The sequence below is a fragment of the Pinus tabuliformis genome, chromosome 9 (genome assembly GCF_031772625.1).
Source record: "Pinus tabuliformis cultivar Carrire ecotype Pingquan chromosome 9, CPIR1, whole genome shotgun sequence".
In the NCBI taxonomy this organism is placed as follows: domain Eukaryota; kingdom Viridiplantae; phylum Streptophyta; class Pinopsida; order Pinales; family Pinaceae; genus Pinus; species Pinus tabuliformis.
Window position 1 is genome coordinate 579,579,389 of NC_142307.1, and position 21,866 is coordinate 579,601,254.

Below are 21,866 nucleotides of genomic sequence, written 5' to 3' on the forward strand. Positions count from 1 at the left end.
ATTCTTAATCATTTAAGTGATAAAAGTATTAAAATATAAGAAATATAACCATTTGAATGGAAAAGTATAAAAAAATATCACTGGATAAAAGCAATCTTTCTTGCCATTAAACATCTTATAATGTTGTATTCCTCTTATTATGATAGGAAAAAATATATTATATCAAATAATTTTCTAAATACATATATAAATTTATGTGTATGGATTTGCTCTGGTCAACAATCAATTTTGATAATAGATTTGGACCCTGTATATGCATGAATGAGAACCTCTAACCTTAAAATTGCCCGTAGAAAGTCTACTTAGTCCTTCTAAAGGTTTTGAGTAATAGACCTATGTTCAATTATAAATATGTGTTAGTGTGAAAAAATTATAATTTTTTTTAAATAAGAATCTGATCATGAATTTTATAGAAATTATTTTAATTTATTATTAATTTATTAGTAATATATAACTAACTCACAAGAACCGGAAGAAAAAAAAAACTCTATTTAGTAAACAGAGCACCCAGCGTGCATGATAGGGCGGATGGCTTTCGCTCACCCCAGCCGAGTTCGAACCCTGGGGAGGTCCCCCTTCGGCGTTATGTGACGGCTTTGCCGTATCTGCTGGCTTCAGCCGTACTCTGACTGGCTTCGGCCATATTGTAATCATGAGGGCTTTGGCCATATATGGATTTTCTCTCTGAAAAACATAGAACTTTCAAATAAAACCTTCCAAATCTCGTGCGTGAGAATTGAAGGGAGTTCTATTAAAAACAGCAAAATAAAACAAGGAACATTTCATGTATTTCCCCGGACTTGCTCGGAAGGCGCCCATTCCCCCGCCTCTACCCGTTCAACGATTTGTAGCGCCTGTAAAGATCATGCGGACCTTTACCAAACCCTACCCAGCCGCCTTCATGCATCCCGTCACATGTGATTCAATTTCTTGTTTAATTTCCAGTCAGCGGGTTCTGAGGTGAGGATGTCAGTTACAAAAACCACCTCATCCTTACTGTGCTGTCAGCGAGCCTCCCAAGAAAAGCAACCATCATCACTTCATTTGGAGACCGCGCTCACCAGTTATCCACATCGATTACCCAATTAATTAATTACAAAAGCCAGCAGCAAGTATGGTGTGAAGATATTACAACTCACCGGACCGCGGGTGGTCGGATACGCCAACCGACGACTTTCGATGCCACTGCGTTGACCACAATGCCCAAAAACGGACAGACAGGCAGGGAGTGAGTTCGTTCTTTGACTGAATCAATACTATCATAGTGATCTCGAAAATCAAATTTGGTAGAAATTTATCTCAGGTATATCCAGTATTTATATCCAAAATTAATACGAAGGATTTATATTCAAAGCCTTTGATTTCTTTCAAAATGATTTAAATGTTTTTTATTTATTAAATTTGAAAATTAATTTTAACTCATTATTAATTTATAATCGGTGTATTAACTTGTGTTAACATAATGAGTAAGAGGTAAAACTGTAAGGTGATCGTAAATTTTGACTTTTTATTTGGATATATATATATGTGGGGTAAACAGGAAAAAAAACACATAACTTTATATGATATCCTTTGTGTGAGGATGGGAGAGAATCTTTCACATTACCTGTAATACAACTAATCCTCTACCAGTTCCACCTTGAAATTTCAACGTGCCCATTAGCATCACACACCTGATATCACATCTATATACATCACACAGCAATGGGAACTCTGAGGACCTGATTTTCGCATCTGCATAATGTTCTTCTTCACTCATCACCCTTCACAAATGGCTCAAACGGCTCAGCTGCTGCGGTCCGCCGAGGCCTTAACAATGCCGGGAGTAAGCCCATTTCTGCAATTACCCTCCCAATTATCGCATACTGCCAATCCCTTTTGATATACTACATATGAACTCAACTCTAGTGTCTAGCTTACGCTAAAGTCTGATCTTTCTGATGTTGTCTCAAACACTACATTGCTTCACAGGTTCAGGTGATTGTTCTGAATGCTAATATGTGCTGCCTAGACTGCCGTCACAGGGTCTCAACAGTGCTCTCCAAAATGGACAGTATGTTTTCTTCGTCACATTCTGCACATTCACATTAATTTTTGCAATGAAACATGTATAAAAGAATCTTTTAGCGCTCCCTTGTGTTCCTTTAGTTTTACTATTTTCTAAATCTGTTTATGGTGATGATGGGCAGATTTGCTGGATTATGTGGTGGACGTGACACGGAAGAAAGTGACAGTGAGAGGGCGTGTGGATCCCAAGAAGAGAATGCATCGAATGGCCAACGACAAGAAGAGAAAGGCCATCGAATTCCAGAGGATGGGAGGCGAAGCATGCCCTACTGATGTACAACAGCAATACTGCAGCGGCACGCCGAAGAAATCAACTGATAATCTTACTGGTCGGGCCTGTTGTTTTCATCGTGCATCGTCTTAGCGGTGTCTGCGTGTTGTTAATCTGTAGACGCCGTTTGCATATATTATTATGATTCATAATTAAGCTGAAAACTCCTCTGTTCCGTTTTCCTTGCAATGGAATCCAAAGCCCTTTCTCTCACATTTTGATGCGTGGCGAGTTTTATACATCTCTGGAAATCCTACCCGAAATGACATGTTTTCCGTCCCGAACCTTACGGAGGTTAAAGATTCTCCGAGAGAATTTCTATCAATGTAATGTTCCGACAGGTCTGGTGGGGCTTCCAGTCGTGCACAAGGCGGCGTTTGATACTTGTCCCTCAACTGTCCTGTATGCGCAAAGGAAATATTATTGAAATACGGTTTTTGCAATAGGGATATTGTTGAAATGGTTTGCATTTCTCAAAAAGATGGAAATCAATCTAAAAACACTATAATGAAGGTTGAAAATGCAAATTTATTTTTGTATGAAATTTAGTTCAAAAGATAATGAAGTAGTCAACGGATTTTGGTGGATTGTAATGAAGTATTTTGTTACCTTCGTGTGAATTCACTGGTTTAATTTTCGCACCAATCAAAATAATATATTAAACATATGAAAATATAATTTTACCAGCCTCACCAAAAAGAGTTCACAGCTATTATGTTTTTCTTGGTATTTTAATCCGACTCCTTCAATGTGGAGAGAGATCTGTAAAAATATCGAGCGTCCGTTGAAGTGGGCGGAAATATTAACTTGGAGGTGAGATAGATACATGTTAAATGTATTTGATTAGAATAGAATGCATGTGAAAATGGTGTTCGAGGAAAAAATAAATACATATTTCAAAGTAATATAAAATTTAATATTTTTAATAATTATCTTAAGTTTTTAATTCATCAAAGTCTTCAACTAGATAGGTGAAAAAAAAGAATTATTAAAAATTAATTTTTGTTTAATTTGGTTAAACGATAATTCCAATCGTATTGGTGTTTTATATATATGGATTTAGCTTTATATGAATGTAAGCATGTGAAAGGGATATATATATTACAATTTATATATTCAAATATGTATATACAATAGATTTATTTAAGTATTTTAAGATTGGTTAGCAACCGAAGGGGGATTTCAATTCTCGGTGACTCGAGTAAATCACCGCAAGCCTTTTTGAATGAACCTTCTCAAGTTGTTAATTTCTGTCAATACAAGTTTTAACGACAAGTGACAGCAAAAGAAGATTGGTTTCGTCTTGTAGGGAAGGTGCAGCGTCAAATCTCTTTCTCGGTCGCTGATTTGAGTGAAACACGAACATCAATCGCAAGTGCGAGACACGAACATCAACCGCAAGTGCGAGGGCGCTGCAACTTTCAATTTATACACTTTGTTCCTTCAACCTGCAGACAGAATGAATTCTTATTTGTGCAAATAATGATAACGTGGTGTAAGATTTTTGAGATACACAGATCTAGATCTGCAAAACAATAAACAAGCTTGCAAGAGAAGGAAGGAAGCGAGCAAGAATTGAGAAAAGAATGAAAATTGATTCTACAATATTAGTTTTAGAATAAATACATAAAAGCAACTAAGTTAAGCTTAGTTGTACATGCAATAACTAAAGCTAACTAAAGCTAAGTGTGCTTTATCTTATGTTAATGTGTACATGTGCCACATGCAAGCAATAAGTTAACTGGAGCTAATCTAGGTGCATGTACACCAACACAGCTAGTCTAAGTGCATGTACACCAACACCCCCCCTTAAGCATAACTTAGGTGAGTGTGATGCAAAATGAATGAGTCCCGGCAACACGGCCATTTTAGGTACCCATATACAATGCATAAAAAAGGAGGAAAGAGGGAAAACCCAGTGGGAAGAAAACCCCCCTCAAAATATAATGCAAAAGTAGAGAAAAGACAACTGCTAGGCAGTCGTGTCCTTCACCCCGAGTCGATCTCGCAGGAATCGAAACTTCTGCTCAGCATGTTTTCTTCCAGGTGTCGCAAATCCGCGGCCTGACAGAGCGCGAGCAAATACGTGGAGACCATGAGATTGAGTATGTCGATTGCCTCGGCTGATTTGCGGGCTGAGATGAGGCCCAGAGAATTGACATCTTGGTTGTGCTGCTCGGCGCTCTGGACGTGGGTGGTGACAGGGCTGGCGAGGTACTGGAGCTCCGATGTGTAGGAAGCCATGGCTATCTCGGCGCCCTTGAAGCCGTAGTTGAGGCTCGGGTTGGGGCCACCGCTGAGATTCGAAGGCAGGCCACCGTTGTAGTAATCGTTGACGAGCTCCGAGAATTGGGCGAACATTAGCTTCCCGATTGCGGCGAGAGCGAGGCGCAGGTTGTCCATGGAGACACCGATTGGGGTCCCCTGGAAGTTCCCGCCGTGCAGTGCTTTGTCTCGAGCAACGTCAATTACAGGGTTGTCATTGACAGAGTTAATCTCTCGCTGGATCATGTGGGTAGCAGATCTGATGACTTCGATTTGGGGACCGAGCCACTGTGGCGAGGTTCTGAGAGCATAACGATCCTGCTTCGGCTTCTGCAGGGGATTCATCTCGTGCTTTTCGGCGGCATTTTTCATGTAGGAGCTCCCATCCAGAACATATTCCATTATGGTCGCGGCTTCCATTTGGGCAGGATGGTGCTTCAGCCTGTGTGTCAATGGGTCTGTGAACTCTGGTTTCCCGAGCATCACTTCGCAGAACATGGCGGACAGAACTTCTGCAGCAATGCAGATAATGTTGGCATCGAAGCAAACGATGGAAGCGAGAGCAGCTCCGACCGAGGTCCCGTTAACGATGGCTAATCCTTCCTTGGGCTGGAGCTCAAAGGGCTTCTCGACTCCGATTTGCTGAAGCGCTTCCAGAGCACCGAGTTCCTTACTGCCTCTGCATCTGGCTCTGGAATTGGGTCGCTTCCTTCCGCTGCCTGTGTGTGTCATCTGATACACTGAGAGAAGATTCACAGAAAGCCTTGGAATATGCAAGACATTTTCAAAACTTCCATCTTCGAATTGCACTCTTCCTTGTCCAGTTGCTGCAACTGCAGAATTATCCCCCATGAGAATGGGAGGACCTGAGTATGCATGTAGAGAAGAAAATGATTCCTTTGAAGAAGCCATTTGATGTGAAGCTCCTGAATCGATGATCCATTCTTGTGGTGCAGAATGAAGAGCAATCAAAGCATGCCCGTTACCTCTTGGATCTGGTGCTTTTTCTCCAGACTTCTTCTTAGCATTCTCAGGAATGCGGTCTCCAAGATTGTGTTGCTGGAGTGTCTGCGCCATAAGATCTATAGTCTCCTTCATGCATGCAGATTCATGATGAAAACCACGGTGGCAATAATTGCACATTGATTGCCCTTTCGTTCCTTTCCTTTCCTTTGAGCCAGATGATCCATCAGGGGGTTTGGGATGTCCTCCCTTTCTTGGATCAGGATCCTTCTTCCCTTTTCCTTTCTGATGGTCTTTGGAATTTGCCTTTCCTTTTGCATGCACAGTAAGTGCATGCGCTTTGGAATTTTTAAGTGTGCCCATTTTGATGAGCTTATCTTGCTCATGCATCAAAGACTGAATAAAAGAATCCAGTGAGGGCATCTTCTAAGTTGCACCAGTTGCAGATCTGGCTGTGTGGAATGTAGAGACGAATACTGCATACTCTGGACCAAGTTTTGATAAAATGGAAAGAACCAACTGCTTTTCTTGCTTGGATTTGTCGATCCCGCATCCTTTCAGCTGAACCAACAAGGCTTTATACCTTGTGAAAAAATCTTGAATGTTCTCAAAGTTTCTCGGATCTAATGAGTTTAACTCATTTTCGAGAATGTGACCTTGCATTTCATCATGTTTTCCAAACAATTCTTCCAAAATTTTCCATACTTCATTTGGAGTTGAACATGATTCAACATGAAATAGCAGTTCCGGAGAAATAGATAAACATAGGATGCCAAAGGCCTCGTCCATGCGATTGAAATATCTTGTTTTCTCCATTGCCGATGTTGGTTCAACTTCTGTTCCCATGGTTATTCGAAATAAGCCTCTACTTCTGAGATGAAGTTGAATCTTTGGCTTCCATTCGAAATAATTATATGGAGTGAGAATTGCCGATTGTGGAAACTCCAATTTAGACTCCATTCTTTGTTGCTTCAATCTTCTGAACCTGCAAATAAAATTGCTTGTGCATTGATTACAAATCCCTGTGCTCTGATACCATGTAAGATTTTTGAGATAGACAGATCTAGATCTGCAAAACAATAAACAAGCTTGCAAGAGAAGGAAGGAAGCGAGCAAGAATTGAGAAAAGAATGAAAATTGATTCTACAATATTAGTTTTAGAATAAATACATAAAAGCAACTAAGTTAAGCTTATTTGTACATGCAATAACTAAAGCTAACTAAAGCTAAGTGTGCTTTATCTTATGTTAATGTGTACATGTGCCACATGCAAGCAATAAGTTAACTGGAGCTAATCTAGGTGCATGTACACCAACACAGCTAGTCTAAGTGCATGTACACCAACACGTGGCTTTAGACCATTGTTCTATGATCTCTGAGAATTTGAAAAGGCAAACTTTGTTTATCAACGAATTTATGCACACTTACTTCAGTGATTCATGGGAAATCAATGCCAGAATTTTATCTTTGAAGTTTTTTGTTGACGAGCAATGAGCAATGTGGATAGCACCGTGGTCAGCAATGAGAGCAACAAGCAGTGAATAGTGAGCAGTGTGAGCGCAGGGACCTTTTATGCAGCAGAAGTATCGAGTAGGGAGCAGCGTGTAGCCTAAGCAGGGAGTAACCTGAATAGTGAGGAGCAGTGCAAAGTAATCTTGGCATTTTATAGACCTACATCTTTCTCGGAACAAGTTTGATGGAAAATGCATTCAAACATAACAACGGGACAAGAAATTTCATAACATGTGGAGACAAATAATTTAGGACACGTGAAAATTTCCTCATCCACCAAAGCTCGGAAGTGGGTTTGGGTCAATGCTAAACAATATTGGAACATTTTAAAACAAAGACTAGCCCGTCTAAAATGGGAGAAGATAAGGAAAAAATGGTCTCAAAAGGAAAGTATTCGAGCCCTTTGCAATAAGCACTCAAATAAGTCCCCTCTACAAACACATAGAAACAAGAAGTCCAGAGGAAAAGTCATTGATGATTCTGCCTTATGTAGTGCCACATCCACACATTTTACCTAGTCATCTGATATTTATGTGAAAGAATTGTTAAATGCAAAAGAAAGGTTGGGGGTTTTAGAAGCTGAAGAGAAAAAAAGAGATCATAAAATTCATATAATAACAGTTGAGAACAAGGGTTTAGCAGAAAGAAAAAAGGTTTTGAAAGAACAAGTGGCATTGCTACAGGAAGCTCTCCTCATAGGGAAGACAAAATGGAAATGCATGAAGACGAATGTGCAAAACATAAAGAAATTTGTAGTGGAAAGTACAGAGGTGGTGAATGTGAAATCATCATAGGATAAAGGGAAAATGATTGCCCAAATAAACAACCATGAAGAGAAAGCAAGAGAAGAAAGGAAAGGAGATTCCACAAAAGTTTCCAAAACTTGGGCTCAAGTTATTAGCAATTATACTAATAAGGAAGGAGAAACAAACATTAAAGTTGACAACATGCAAGATAAAGAGGGCAAGGAAAGACAAAATAGAGCAACAAACATAATTATTGAAGGGATGAAAGACAATGGGAAAAATGAATGTACTCTTGAGCTTGCAAGAGACTTCTTGAAAGACAAGTTTGTATGGCAACGACAAATATGCCAAGCATGGAGGGTGGGTAAGTTTAACGGTGAGAGAGCCAGACCCATAAAAGTCATAATGTCTAGCTTACATGATAAATATATCATTTTAAGAAAGAAGCATCTCTTGAGGGGTTCTTGCTTTTTCCTAGATTTAACTATAAAACAACAGGAGGAAACGAGGGAGGAAATGTTAAAGGTTAGGGCAGCGAGAGATGAAGGCAAGAGAGAATGGATTTATAAAGGAAAAGTTGTGATAGAACGATTTGGACCTCCTTCCAAAACAGAGCAGCAAGATGATAATAAAGAAGAAGCAACAAACTCTTCAACATGAAATCAGGAAGCAAGGTTAGTATGGGAAAGCAGGGACAATGACTCAATGTGAGTCTTGCATGTAAAAATAAATAGCAATCAAGTCATACCCAAGTTTCCTTACGATTAGCTTGTTGGAACTGCAGAGGTTACTTATGGAGACGAGGACTTGGGTTAGGACCTATTGTGGAAGATAGAGACATAATTTGCCTCATAGAAACACATGAGCATGAAGGGTGCAAGACACCTCAGTTTGAAGGATACTGGAAAATGGCAGTGTGGAACAAGGTAGCAGGGAATAGCAAAGGGAATAGGGGTATCATGGTTTTAATCAAGGAGAAAGAAGGTTTTATCATTCAGTTAGAAAAATAAGACTCAAATAAGCAATTCATTTGGTTTAAAATATCATAAAATGGAAACCACATCAAAATTCCAGCATGTTATTTTGCGCCGCAAGTTTCAAAATCTACATAGGTAGAGGGATTGACCACAAAGATCTATTTGCAGCCTTAAAAGCAAATATTGCAACATATTCTCAGCTAGGTGAAGTCCTTATAGTGGGTGATTTCAATGTTAGAACTGCAAGTGAGCAAGCTAACATTCTTTGATGTAAAAATGATTGCGACCCTATTTGGCATTAGGGGAATTTTGAGGTCTAAAATGGCCCCCCTAAGAAAAATATACAACAAAAATAAACTTTATAAGAACTAATAGGATTCAAGATGATAATCTCAAGCATGAGGGATGATTCACCGTTTTTGGAGTAAAAAGGTAAAAAGATTAAAAATAAGAAAACTACTTTTTCAACTCGTATTTTAAACTTATCTTTCTAAGGTTTTACTCAAATTTCGAGCAGGATTACTTGTTGGATGCAAAATTTAATTCCTCATCCAAGGAGTACCTATGCTGCATACTTTCGATGGACCTTGCTACACGAAAAATGAGAAATACATGAAAAAACGTGATTGCAATCACATTTTTCATGTAGAAGGGCCCATTGAAAGTATGCAACATGGGTACTCCTTGGATGATGAATCAAATTATGCATCCAATGAGCATTGTCACTCGAAATTTGAGTAAACCCATAGTGAGATAAGTTGAAAATATGAGTTAAAAAAGTAGTTTTTTCTTTTTTCCCCTCTAAAATTTGATGATGTAATCAAATCTTATTTTATTATTTCCACTATTATTTTATAATTTCCTTAGGAGGCCCATTTTAGACCTAAAAACTCCCCTAATGGTTTACAGAAGAGAGTAATCATCAGTGGGAAAGATATTTCAAAGGACAAGGGCTGCAATCTCTTTGGTGAACAATTTCTTAGTCTATGTGGGGCCCTTGATTTAGTCATTTGTAATGGATTGACTAGATGGGCAAAGTCTGATAATTTCACTTACAATGGAGAAAGTGTAGTAGATTATTTAATTTGCTTGCATGGTTTGTGTGAGAAAATGGAGGAAGTTTTGATTGGAGATTAGCTGTGGGACTTAAAATCAAATCACAAGACAATTTATTTAAGTTTCTGTTGGACTGCAAAGAAACAATTAGAGTAAAAAATTCATCATGTCCAACAAAATCTCCCATAGGGCAGAATTCTTTTGACTCTAGAAAATTGTAATACTTTCAAAATGACATTAGAGAGGCTCTTCGAGAAGGAGAGAATCACAATTCACGGTCTTCATAGTCATGAATTAACATATTTAATTCAATGCACACTTGCACAGTGAAAAAGAGAAAAAATTAAGAACTCTAAAGCAAATTGTTTTCTGGTTAATGCTTGGTTTGACGAGGAATGAAAGAAGACAAGGAGAATGTGGAAAGATTCAAACAAGGATAACATAAAGCTCAAAGCTTACGAGCAATTATTAAGAAACAAAAAAGGTCGATTTCATGGTTTCAAGGAGGGAAGAACTAATCTTCATTGGGAAAAATAATCCCAAATTATTTTGGAAGGAAATCCAACCGAGAAAGATACAAACTAGAAATAGTATTACAACTTCTAAACGGTTTGACTATGCAAGACAACTCTATGAGCAGGATCTCAAGGATGACCCTCCCCCCTTGGTCAACATTGATACTGGAATCTTCATGGTGCAAGAGGTAGAATTGGGTATCAAGAAGTTGTGTGTTGGAAAAGAAAAATACTTAGCGGAACTCCAAGCAGAATATCTAAAGTGGGGCTCAAAGATTCTTGCACCTCACATTAAAAAAAAATTCAACAACATCATACAAAAGGGGCTCCCCACAGATTGGACAACTAGTCTATAAATACTTCTTTTCAAGAGAGGTGACGTCAATAATCCCTCCAATTATAGGGACATCATGATAAACCCTTTGTTTGCAAAGCTATTTGGAAGCATGCTAGAAAATAAAATTAGCAAGTGGGCAAAAGAAAGAGATAAGCATGCTAAATGGTAAGCAGGTTTTAGATCTAAACTTTCCACAGTTGGTCATTTTATAACTTTAAGGCACATCATTGAAAAAGTTTGGGAGAAAAAGGAAGAAGTCTTGTGTTGCTTTGTTGATTTCATTAAAGAGTTTGACACAGTTCTTAGGGATAATCTTTGGCATAGAATGGAGGAACTTGGGGTTCCTAAACATTTGAGAGCAGTTGTTCATAAGCTATATGAAGATGTGAAAGTCAAAGTTAGAACTTCAGCAGAAATTTCTGAAAGTTTTAGAAGCAATATCGGGGTCAAGCAAGGTTTCCCACTATCTCCTACCCTTTTTGGTTTATATATCGACAAACTTGAGTGGTTAAATTCACAAGGGGGTGATGGTATCTATTTGGGCGAGTTTGTTATAAGGCTTCTTTTGTATGTAGACGACCTTATTCTGATTTCTAAATCAACTCTTGGTTTGCAAGAACACTTACTATCCCTTGAGCATTTTTGTAGAAGTGTGGGGATGCAATTCAATATCAGCAAAACGAAAGTAGTGGTTTTCGTTAAAAAGAGAAAACATAACCAGCATAAGTTTTACTTTTAAGGCAACATTCTAGAAGAATTTGTGGATTACAAATACCTTGGAATTGACTTCAACAAAAATCTAAGATGGGATGGTTGTAGAAATAAAAGAAGTTTGGGGGGTTGGAGGGAATTTTATGCATTTCAAAATAGATATAGAGAGGCAAGGTTATGGGACTGGAAAACCACTCAAACTATTTTTGGGCTTCTAGTGATTCTCTATGGTTGTGAACTATGGGCCAATAGTACATTCAACATGCAGTGGAGACAAATTGAGAAAATTTAGAAGCGTTTGATTACAAACAAATCCAAGATTAAAAGTGCAGTTCCTTGTGCTATCTTGGTAAGTGAAACGGGGGTTGCTCCTATTGAAGCAATTGCTATGGTGTGAGTCATAAGGTATTTAAAAAAAATTGAGAAAATGGAAGAAGGTAGTGGCCTAAGGTTGTCTTTAATGATAGATTGTGCAACAACAAAAAAAAACTTGGATGAAGCAAAATAACAAATGGTTTAGTAAATGGGGTATTTGCTTGAACACATTTCCCATTAAAAATAAAGATTTAAAAGATTTTGTTATGGATAAGTTCCACAAGAGTACTTGGGATAAGGAGCTAGGAAGAAAGAAAAAATACCATATTGAAGTGTTTAATCCCACTGATAGTCATCAACCAAAACCATACATATAGGCCAATATCTCTTGGAGAGACAAAATTCTTATTGCTCAGTTAAGGACTAATTCTCATCAACTTCGTTGTGAAACAAGGTGCTAGAAAAGGCCAAAAGAAGTGTGGGAGGAAAGAGTATGCATTTTTTGTTCTTCCAAAAAAGTGGAAACAAAAAGGAATTTCATTTTAGAATGTGAGGCCTTCAAAGACAATAGGGAAATTTATCCAGATATGTTGGGAGCTAGCTCTTGGGATAATCTATTTAGCAAGGGGTTTGTCAAGAAGATGGGAGCATTTATTATGAAGCTTCATAGACAAAGGGCCAAATACATCAAGAAAATGAAGAAGCAATCTATCCCATAGGCTATCTTTAGCCTCATGGACGTTAAAATAATTTATTTCTTCTTTCATAACCATAGGCCAACTATATTACAACCTTTCTTGTAGTTGACCACCCTCTAGTTGGAAACAAAATCTGAGGGGATGCTTGCTCAAGGAAATTCACACCAAAGCTTGGTAGATGCCCATGATATTGAGTTCACTATTTTGGTGGTTTAACAACTACTCTCTAATAGTAAGCATCATAGTGACTCACTTCTTTGAGTTCAATCACATGGCTTCACCCAAGGTCCATATGGGCTATTTTTTAGTTTTAGGAGATTGAATCCACTGTTTAGGCGGTTTCAAAACTATATTTTCATAGCAAGCACTGTAAAGTTCTGTAGTCCATTGTATAGGTGGTTTAACAACTCTTCCACGAGCACCATAATGGTTTTGGTTCCTTGTTTAGGTGGTTTAAAACCCACACAACAAGCACCATTGTGATTCAATCATCCATTGAGCTTTCCACTAAACACATAAGCTTAGAAAGAAAATCCAATGGCCTCAAAAATACATCAAAAAGGGAATATCACCCTAATTCACCATGTATTGGATCAGTCACAACTTTAGAACTTCTCCTTACTTTCACTCTAGTAGTCCCTGCAATCAACTAGATGTTATCTACTTCTCCTTTTTCTTTTTCCAATATCCTTTATCACCTTCCCCATTGACTCCCCTCTTTTCTTTCCAAGGAAACAACCCATCCTAAACTTTGATCCATGAGGGTGAACCCTGTCCTCTATCCATATGGTCAATCCCATCTCTTTAATTTCTATCAGCCCGAGTGGTTTACTAGTCAAACAATGTTTTAAGGAATTTAATTTAGTTAGTTATAGCCTGCTCACGACACACAACAGACTCTCTCTTAGGTTTTAGATCCGTGTGTGCCCTCCTCTAGTCAACCATCAATCAAAATTTACATTTAATTTTAATGTTTGCAAGCTTCAGTAATCCCACTTATGCAAATTTATGTCTACATGCATGAGATGAAAAAAAGAAGAAGGTGTTTACACCATTAAAAAAAATGGGAAATAAGAAAATGAAATGTGATAATTTGAATGAAAAGATATTAAAAATATCATTAAATAAAAACAATCTTTCTGGCCACTAAACATATTATAGTGTTGTATTCCTCTTATCGTAAACATATTATAGTGTTATATTCCTCTTATCGTTGCTTATGTTATAATAGGAAAAAGTTTCTTGCATCATTTCATATATTTTTAAATTCTAACTACAATGACAAGTTTATGTGTATGGATTTGTTTCCTCAATTGTCTCTCTCCATCATTAATTTAAAATTTTTACATGCATGCATGAAATCCTCTAACATTAAAATTGTCCCTTAGAAAGTCTATTCAGTATTCTATAAGGTTTTGAGTTATGCACATATACATAATAAAAAAATGTTATTATAAAAAATAATACTATTATTATAAATTAAATTTTTTATTTTTAAAAAATAATTTAAAAATATTTGACCATAAATTTTATTTAAATTTCTAATTTATTTATTTAGTTATTTTTTGCTGATGTATAATTTATTACTAACTTTAAATTTTATCCAAGTTACTCTAATTTATTATTAATTTCTATATTTTTAAAATCTATAATTTATTACTAATTTTATTAAAAGAAATATTGAAAAAAAAGCACAAAAAACAAAACACAAAAACTCAATTTAATATACAAAACAGATTTAACTAATCTAAGTTATTTTTAATTAAATAATGGTCATACCAAATCTAGCCGTTTTCTATATAGGGGTTACTTGGTCAAGGAATTCAGCGATTGGAGTTTCTGCTCTATCTATTTAACATGAAAACCTTGATCTGCGCATTCAACTTGTCCTGACGATGAACCACATTAGCTGGTTCAAAACGTATAGACAAATGAAATATCTTATAATTTACCCCGAAAAATCTCTCATAAACTTAATATGGATCACAGAAGCCTCAATTCAACAATAACATAAAACTTTCAAATGAGACCTTAGAACTTTCAAATGAAACCTTCCAAAACATAACAACGAAAACCTTCCAAATCTCGTGCGTGAGAATTGAAAGGAGTTCTATTAAAAACAGCAAAATAAAACAAGGAACATCTTAGGTATTACCCCGGACTTGCTCAGAAGCCCCCAATTGCCCTCAGTTCAACGATTTGTAGTGCCAGTGAAGATCATGCGGACCTTTAGCTAACCCTCCCCAGCCGCCTTCATCCGCCTTCATGCATCCCATCACATGTCATTCAATTTCTTGTTAATTTCCAGTCAGAGGGTTCTGAGGTGAGGATGGCAGTTACAAAAACCACCTCAACTTTACTGTGCTGTAAGCGAACCTCGCAAGAAAAGCAATTATCATTTAAGTTTGAGGAATTAGGCAGAAGAATTGTTCGAGAGTTTAAAATGTTGGAATTTTGATAATTTTTTTTTTTTTAAATTTTGTAGAGACAATGTTTGAATCATATTTTTTTATAGTGGAAATGGTTTCAGCACCATCAAAAATGTTTATAACATCTAAAATTTTGAAATTCAATAATTATAACTTAGATTTACAGAAATCTTGCTAAATTTTCCACTGGAATTTCCATAACCTTCTAAACCACTCTTCCGCCTCAATTAGACTACGCGATGATCTAACTTCATTTGGAGACCGCGCTGGCCAGTTATCCACATCGATTACCTTATTCATTAATTAATTACAAAAGCGAGGTGCAAGTTGTCCATTGGCGTATGCGATCGCAGTGTGGTAAGTTGGAATATCTTCACGCCATACTTGCACATTTGGTAGAAATTTATCTCAGGTGTATCCAGTATTGATAAGAAGGATTTATATTCAACGCCTTTGATTTCTTTCAAAATGATTTAAATTTTAAAATTTTAAAAATAATTTAACTCATATTAACTTTTGTTAACATAAAATTATGGATAATATTAAGAGGTAAAACTGTAGGGTAGTTGTAAATTTTGACTTTTTATATCTCGGGTAGTGTATGGAATTGTCCTTTTTCTATCCGCCTAATAAAATGATTTATTTATTTATATATATATATGATGGCCTAGTTTAATTAATTAATAAATAAAATAATTTTAAATATTAAAATAATATATTTATTTATAAAAGTTTATTAACTTTTTGTTAACTTAAAATTATGGATAATATCGAGTAAGAGGTAAAAATGTAGGGTGGTTGTAATTTTTGACTTTTTATATCTCGGGTAAACAGTATATGGAAGTGTTCTTTTTCTATCCACCTAATAAAATGATTTATTTATTTATATATATATATGCTGGCGTTGTTTAATTAATAAATAAAATGATTTTAAATATTAAAATAATGTATTTATTTATATATTATGGAATAATTTAATTAATAAATATAATCATAATTTAATTAATAAATAAAATGATTTAAAATTCATAATTCATAAAAGATTCCATCACATTAAAAAACATTTTATTCATTAATTTTTTATTAATGAATATATAAACATTTTTATTTCTTTGTATTAATAAAAAAACCAGATTTGTTAACTTACTATTAAATGCAATGGTATGATATTCTTTGTGTGAGAATGGAAGAGACTGTTTCACATTACCCGTAATACAACTCATCCTCTCCCAGTTCCATCTTTAAATTCCTATTACATGCCCACCTTTAAATTCCTATTACATGCCCATTAGCATCACACACATCATATTGTCATATTCATCATCACATCTATATAAATAACCAAGCAATAGAGAGATATTGAAATACGAATACGGTTTTTGCAATAGAGAGATTGTTGAAATATGGTTTGCATTTCTTAAATGATGATCTTGAATATGGAAATCAATTTAAAACACAATTATGAATGTTGAAAATGGAAATTTATTTTTGGATAAAATTTATTACAAAAGATGACAAGCTCTACAACTGTGCATAAGGCTCCCATGCTAGCTCTTATGTTTTTCTATGGTTTGCATTTCTCAAATGATGATCTTGAATATATGGAAATCAATCTAAAACACAATTATGAATGTTGAAAATGGAAATTTATTTTTGGACGAAATTTATTACAAAAAATGACAAGCTCTACAACTATGCATAAGGCTCCCATGCCAGCTCTTATGTTTTTCTTGGTATTTTTATCCGACTCCTCCAATGTTGAGAGAGATCTGTAAAATATGCATAGTACTTTGAAGTGGACAGAAATATTAACTTGAGATGTGAGATAGAGACATGTTAAATGTATTTGATTAAAATAGAATGCATGTGAAAATAGTGTAAAAAATAAATGCATATTTCAAAGTAAGATAAAATTTAATATTTTTAATAATTATCTCATATTTTTAACTCATATCTTTGAGATTTATTTTTCCACTAAGTGAAATCATCTCAACCCAACAGACTTAAAACATTTCAAGCTAAGGCTAATGTGTTTCAAAAATCTTAAAAGGCTTGCACTTTGAATGTAACTCTGAATTTTTATGTAACTAAATATAATAAAGTATTAAACTTGTTATTTGGATATAAACATTCAACTATGCAAATGAGCTAGAAGTTTTTGATATGACTGATCATTTGGATATCAGGTGTAATGTACCCCTTGGGCCTACCTTGGAAAATTAGCACCTAGGTTCCGTTAATTTAAAAAAAACTTTTATTTACAATTAAATTTTAATGCTTGTCGCAGGTGGAGTTAACCAATCATTGTTTACTGTGATCATCCCGGCAACTATACTAAAAATCTTAGCTACTGAACACCAACAAGATAATGAACCATATTTCACACTCTTTAGATCATCCCTTAGGCTTAAATCTCAACAAATCATGACGTGCAACAATCAAAACTCTGATATAACCCTTATAAGCATTAATGGACATTGGTCTGAGTCTACTATGGCTAGCATAGCTATGGATCATGATCACAGTTCCACATGCATAATTGAAAAGAGGTAAGAACATGGTGGTTATACAACATACAAAATATTCCACAAAGTAAATATGTAGCATAGAGAGTCGAAACTTAGACTACATCCTTTCAAGCATTAGAACAAAATCATATATGCATACTATTTCATGCATAACTCTTCATCATCTTAAGAACCAAGATAGATCATAAGTTTAAAGACAAGACAACATATCAATGATTTCACCAATTTCACCTATTATGTTCCTTTTACTGAATTCTAACTTGGACTACATTAAGGTACCATAAATTACCACATGCATCCATATAAAACCATCTCATGCAAGCCATTAACACAACTAATCTATTTCAAACACTAATATATATGACAACCTCATGTAGATGACTTCATAGTAGTATTAAGGAAATCATTACATACATACTCTGTTGTGTTTATTGTCTCAATCCTACACATATCCCATGCATAGAAGTTCCCCACTGAGTGACCACTTATGTTAAAAGAGTGACAACATATCGAGTATTGCATCAATCCACATATTACATTCCTCTACTAAATTTGACTTGGACTATATTAATGTCACATGCTTCCAAATCAAAATATCTCATAAAAGCAATTAACATAGGTAATCTACTCATGTATAACAATCACATGCAATTCCTGTAATCATTCTCATAACAAGGATACTCATGCAAATTTCCATAAGCTAAATGAATTTGAAATGGAGAGGGAAGAAGCATCATACAAAACATTTCACGCAAATGAATCCCACTAAAACATCACTTGGAGAGCGGAGCACCACCACCCAACCATGAATCACCTTTGATTCCCCCCGAGCCGAGGTTCTTGCCATGGATCAACTGTCCCCCAATTGATCAATGCAATGGGTATTTAATACCCTCTTTCATGATTTAGTTTCCATTAGCGACGTCCCGCTTTTATGGATTTTTCCATTTTCCTAGGTATTTTCTGGAAAAGCTTGTCTTTATCTCCCACGAGGCTTTTCCTCATAAAATCTTGCCTTTATCTCCCGCAAAGATTTTATGTTTTTTCCTTGATGGATGTTTATCTCCAATCCATCCGATGGATATTTATCTCCAATCCATCCAAGCTTATCTAGAATCACATCTAGAAGCTTTATCATGAAAGATTTATCTCTATCCCATTCCTAAATGGGATTTGTCAAGAATCTCTTCTCTTGGTGTCTTGCTTTTCCAAGTGATTCATTTATTAATTTATTTAATAACATATTATTTTTCATATTACACATAACACCTATCTTTTCTCAGCTTAGTTTTATAGTCTAAACACACACAGGAGGGATGTTACATACTCCCCCCCTTACACTTGACACCGCCTTCGGTGTATTACTGCATCATGTCCTCGTTCACAGGTAACCGGTTTCTAAATCCACAACTCTCATGGCCTTGCCATCTGATGCAAATCTTCCAATGTATATCAGTTACAAGGAGTGCTCCCAACACCTCTCCTTCCATAGCTACCTATAATATTGTTTTCAACAATTGTAATAAATTTTAGATGCAGAATGAAACTTTAAAATTTGTTGCTCAATATTACTAAAATAGTTATGGCTTATATTGCCCATTATTCATTTTATTCAAAGAATGCATGTTCTTCCCCTGCATTCTTCCAAGCCTTTGTGTTCTTGCCGAACACTTGCTTCCTGTAGTTTCTTTGCATACAACAAGTCAGCTAACATATGCATAAAACATTATAACAGGTTAGCTCATATACCATCATAACTACATATACTCATCATAATCATATGTATGCCAAACTGCAATTAACCATGGTTACTTATCCTTGAACCACTTCTTAGTTTCCTTTTTCTGTGCAACCTCCAGGTCGATTGCCTTGTCAGACACCCACCCAGTGTCTTCATGTATACCTGCACACAAGGTGTATTATACATATCATGTTTCAATCATGTAACACATGTAGTCATATGGGTACCATATGTACTGCTTGTACATAGTACCATCTGTGCTACTACCCATAATACCATGCTCATGGCATCACCTGCATGACATAAACTTTATCCACATGTTTTCCACTGTGTTAGTATCATGCCAAACATTCCTTTATCTATTTCTGGTAAATAGAACAATTGTGCTCAGTTTATAAGGAATTTTCATGAACATGGTTCATTTCTGCAACCAATTGGAAGTTTATATCATACTGTTCAAGTGCCATTATTTAGCAATCATTTTCCTATGTTATGTGGTTGCAACATAATAGTATCATAACAGTCATCCTGCCTACTATCACTCAATCATACCCATAACTCTTAGTTTTGGGTTTTAATCTGTCACCTATACCAGGTTTGAATAAAAATGAAATACATCATAAAACAGACTATGATATTCTGTCTATCATAGATACTTAAAGTCTCATGCTAACATCAATTTTTTAGATCATTATGAGTGATAATTCTGCAAAAATCTTTTGCTATACCCATATCCAACATGACTTGCATGTGCACTAATTAATGCAGTCAGTCAGTTTTTAAGATATTTAGTCTCATATTCAACCCAGCTTTGTCATTTACATCTCCCATCCATTTTTAGGATCTTTTAGCATAACTTAATTTCCTTAAGTTATGTTTTTCCTTAGACAGTCATAGAACTCATAATTTTATTTCAGGTATAGATAGGATAAAATAGCTTATCTTTATATTACATTCATCAGTTGGTATTTTATTTGGGCTTTGCCTTTCATGGAAACCATACAGTTAGGTTGATCATGTCATCTATCAACCACTTATTGCTTACTAAATTAATTGATTTTGACTTTATTTCAAATAAAGTTTTTCGAGGGAATCTCTCTTCCCCATACCATACTAACCATGTTATTTTCCCAGTTTAGCACTGCTTTAGGTAACACATCTAAGTACTTTCTGGTACCCATATACCAGAGATGCTCCTTCCCAGAGCATCATCTTACCATCAATATAAAATCACAGCAATTTTGCAGATTGTTCTATATGATGACAATATTAGGTTAAACAATACCTTCATGACTTTATATCATCGTCATTCTTAAAGAAATAATATTATTTATCTAATCTTGATCACATTCTACTAGCCATATGCATCATCACATATCATCAATTCTTCATGCCATATGTGTATATTTAACCATACTTAAACAAAATTTAACATCATCAATTTAAATCCACTTATTCATTATGGTGCATAGCCTACAATAACAACTTAGTTATAATATTTTCCACATGACAGTAAGGATTAATATCCTTCAGTTTCCTTATCCAGCCCAACTCTTAAACATAGTCATAATTTGTTCATGCATACTTTGCCTATTTATCATTGGCACATAACAGCCCATGCATGTATGCTAAAAAGAATATAACCTCAAATATAGTTCAAGCAACTCAAATCCCATACATGGACGAAAAGGTCAAATTTGTTTTACATGCTATGCATATTTGTAAGAATCATTATTCAAAACTTAATTTATTATTTTTTTGAAAACCTATAGTAATAGAAAAAAATTTTAAATTCCTCATTTATGAGGAACCTCCATAAAAATACTTATTAGCATGTTAGTTCACGTTCCACTACTGCCGCCACCTGGCAGTACAACACCCATCTCATGGAGTACAAGTCTCTGCTTAGTTTATTTTATTCTTTTTACTTCTTATAAGAAGTACGTTTGTCATGTCTCAATTCCTTTTCCAAATTGGAAGGGTTCATATTGGTTAGATATTACCCCCAAAACCTTATCTATATCAGATATATACATTAAGGTATGCTCTTAAGTTGCAAAGTTTTACACGGTCAAGAAGGTACTTACAAACTTAACACGATTTTTCTATCATCAATCAAGAAGCATTAGAACTTGCTTCTTATTAATTACCATGGTTTATATATATTGTTGTACCCAAGGACACTTATAAGTAAAAGTATGCATATCCCATGCATAGGTCATGGTATATAATAACATGTTAAAATTAGATTCCCCTTAATCATCTTTTCGAAGAACAAATCACACTTCAAAATGCATTATATATAGATGCATTAACCAAAGGATTACATTGAAATAAATTATGCCATTTCATAATCTTATACTATAACATGCTCTTTATAATCTTAACATTATTCGTGGGAATCTTTACCTTTGCATAACACCTTACTAAGGTTTAACATTTCCTCTTTTATATAATCATCCTTTTAGGTATTAGGTGGGATTTTATTTAGCCAAGTCCCTACCTAATTGTATCATTGATATTTTCCTTTTATTAAAATAACACGATGACCATGTTACCAATCATTATTTAAAAATTTACCTATCAATTGCTTTCGTTCCAACATAGATTTCCAGCTACCCTTAACTTTATCAGCAACTGTAACGAATTTACCCATTTCTCATGGACGGATATACCAACTGTGGTGATAAAACGGATCTCTTAACCTAACCATTTTAATAAGCTTGGTGGTGGAG

At 35.3% G+C, this 21,866-nt stretch overlaps 1 protein-coding gene and 1 pseudogene across 1 annotated transcript; one reads left to right on the forward strand and one right to left on the reverse strand.

Annotated features, from left to right (window-relative positions):
* Positions 1-1,719: 1,719 nt before the first annotated feature.
* On the forward strand, positions 1,720-2,744 carry LOC149149878 (uncharacterized). The gene is made up of 3 exons (XM_089445455.1): positions 1,720-1,825; positions 1,972-2,053; positions 2,190-2,744. The coding sequence occupies exons 1-3, from the start codon at positions 1,742-1,744 to the stop codon at positions 2,429-2,431; spliced, it is 408 nt and encodes a 135-aa protein (XP_089301581.1). The 5' UTR covers positions 1,720-1,741; the 3' UTR covers positions 2,432-2,744.
* A 1,583-nt stretch (positions 2,745-4,327) lies between these two features.
* On the reverse strand, positions 4,328-5,335 carry LOC149149879 (phenylalanine ammonia-lyase pseudogene; annotated as a pseudogene).
* Positions 5,336-21,866: the final 16,531 nt, after the last annotated feature.

Coding starts and splice junctions, on each gene's coding strand:
- LOC149149878 (XM_089445455.1), top strand. CDS start 1,742: ATGTTCTTCTTCACTCATCACCCTTCACAAATGGCTCAAACGGCTCAG. Junction 1,826..1,971: donor AGGCCTTAACAATGCCGGGA/GTAAGCCCATTT, acceptor ATTGCTTCACAG/GTTCAGGTGATTGTTCTGAA. Junction 2,054..2,189: donor AGTGCTCTCCAAAATGGACA/GTATGTTTTCTT, acceptor GATGATGGGCAG/ATTTGCTGGATTATGTGGTG.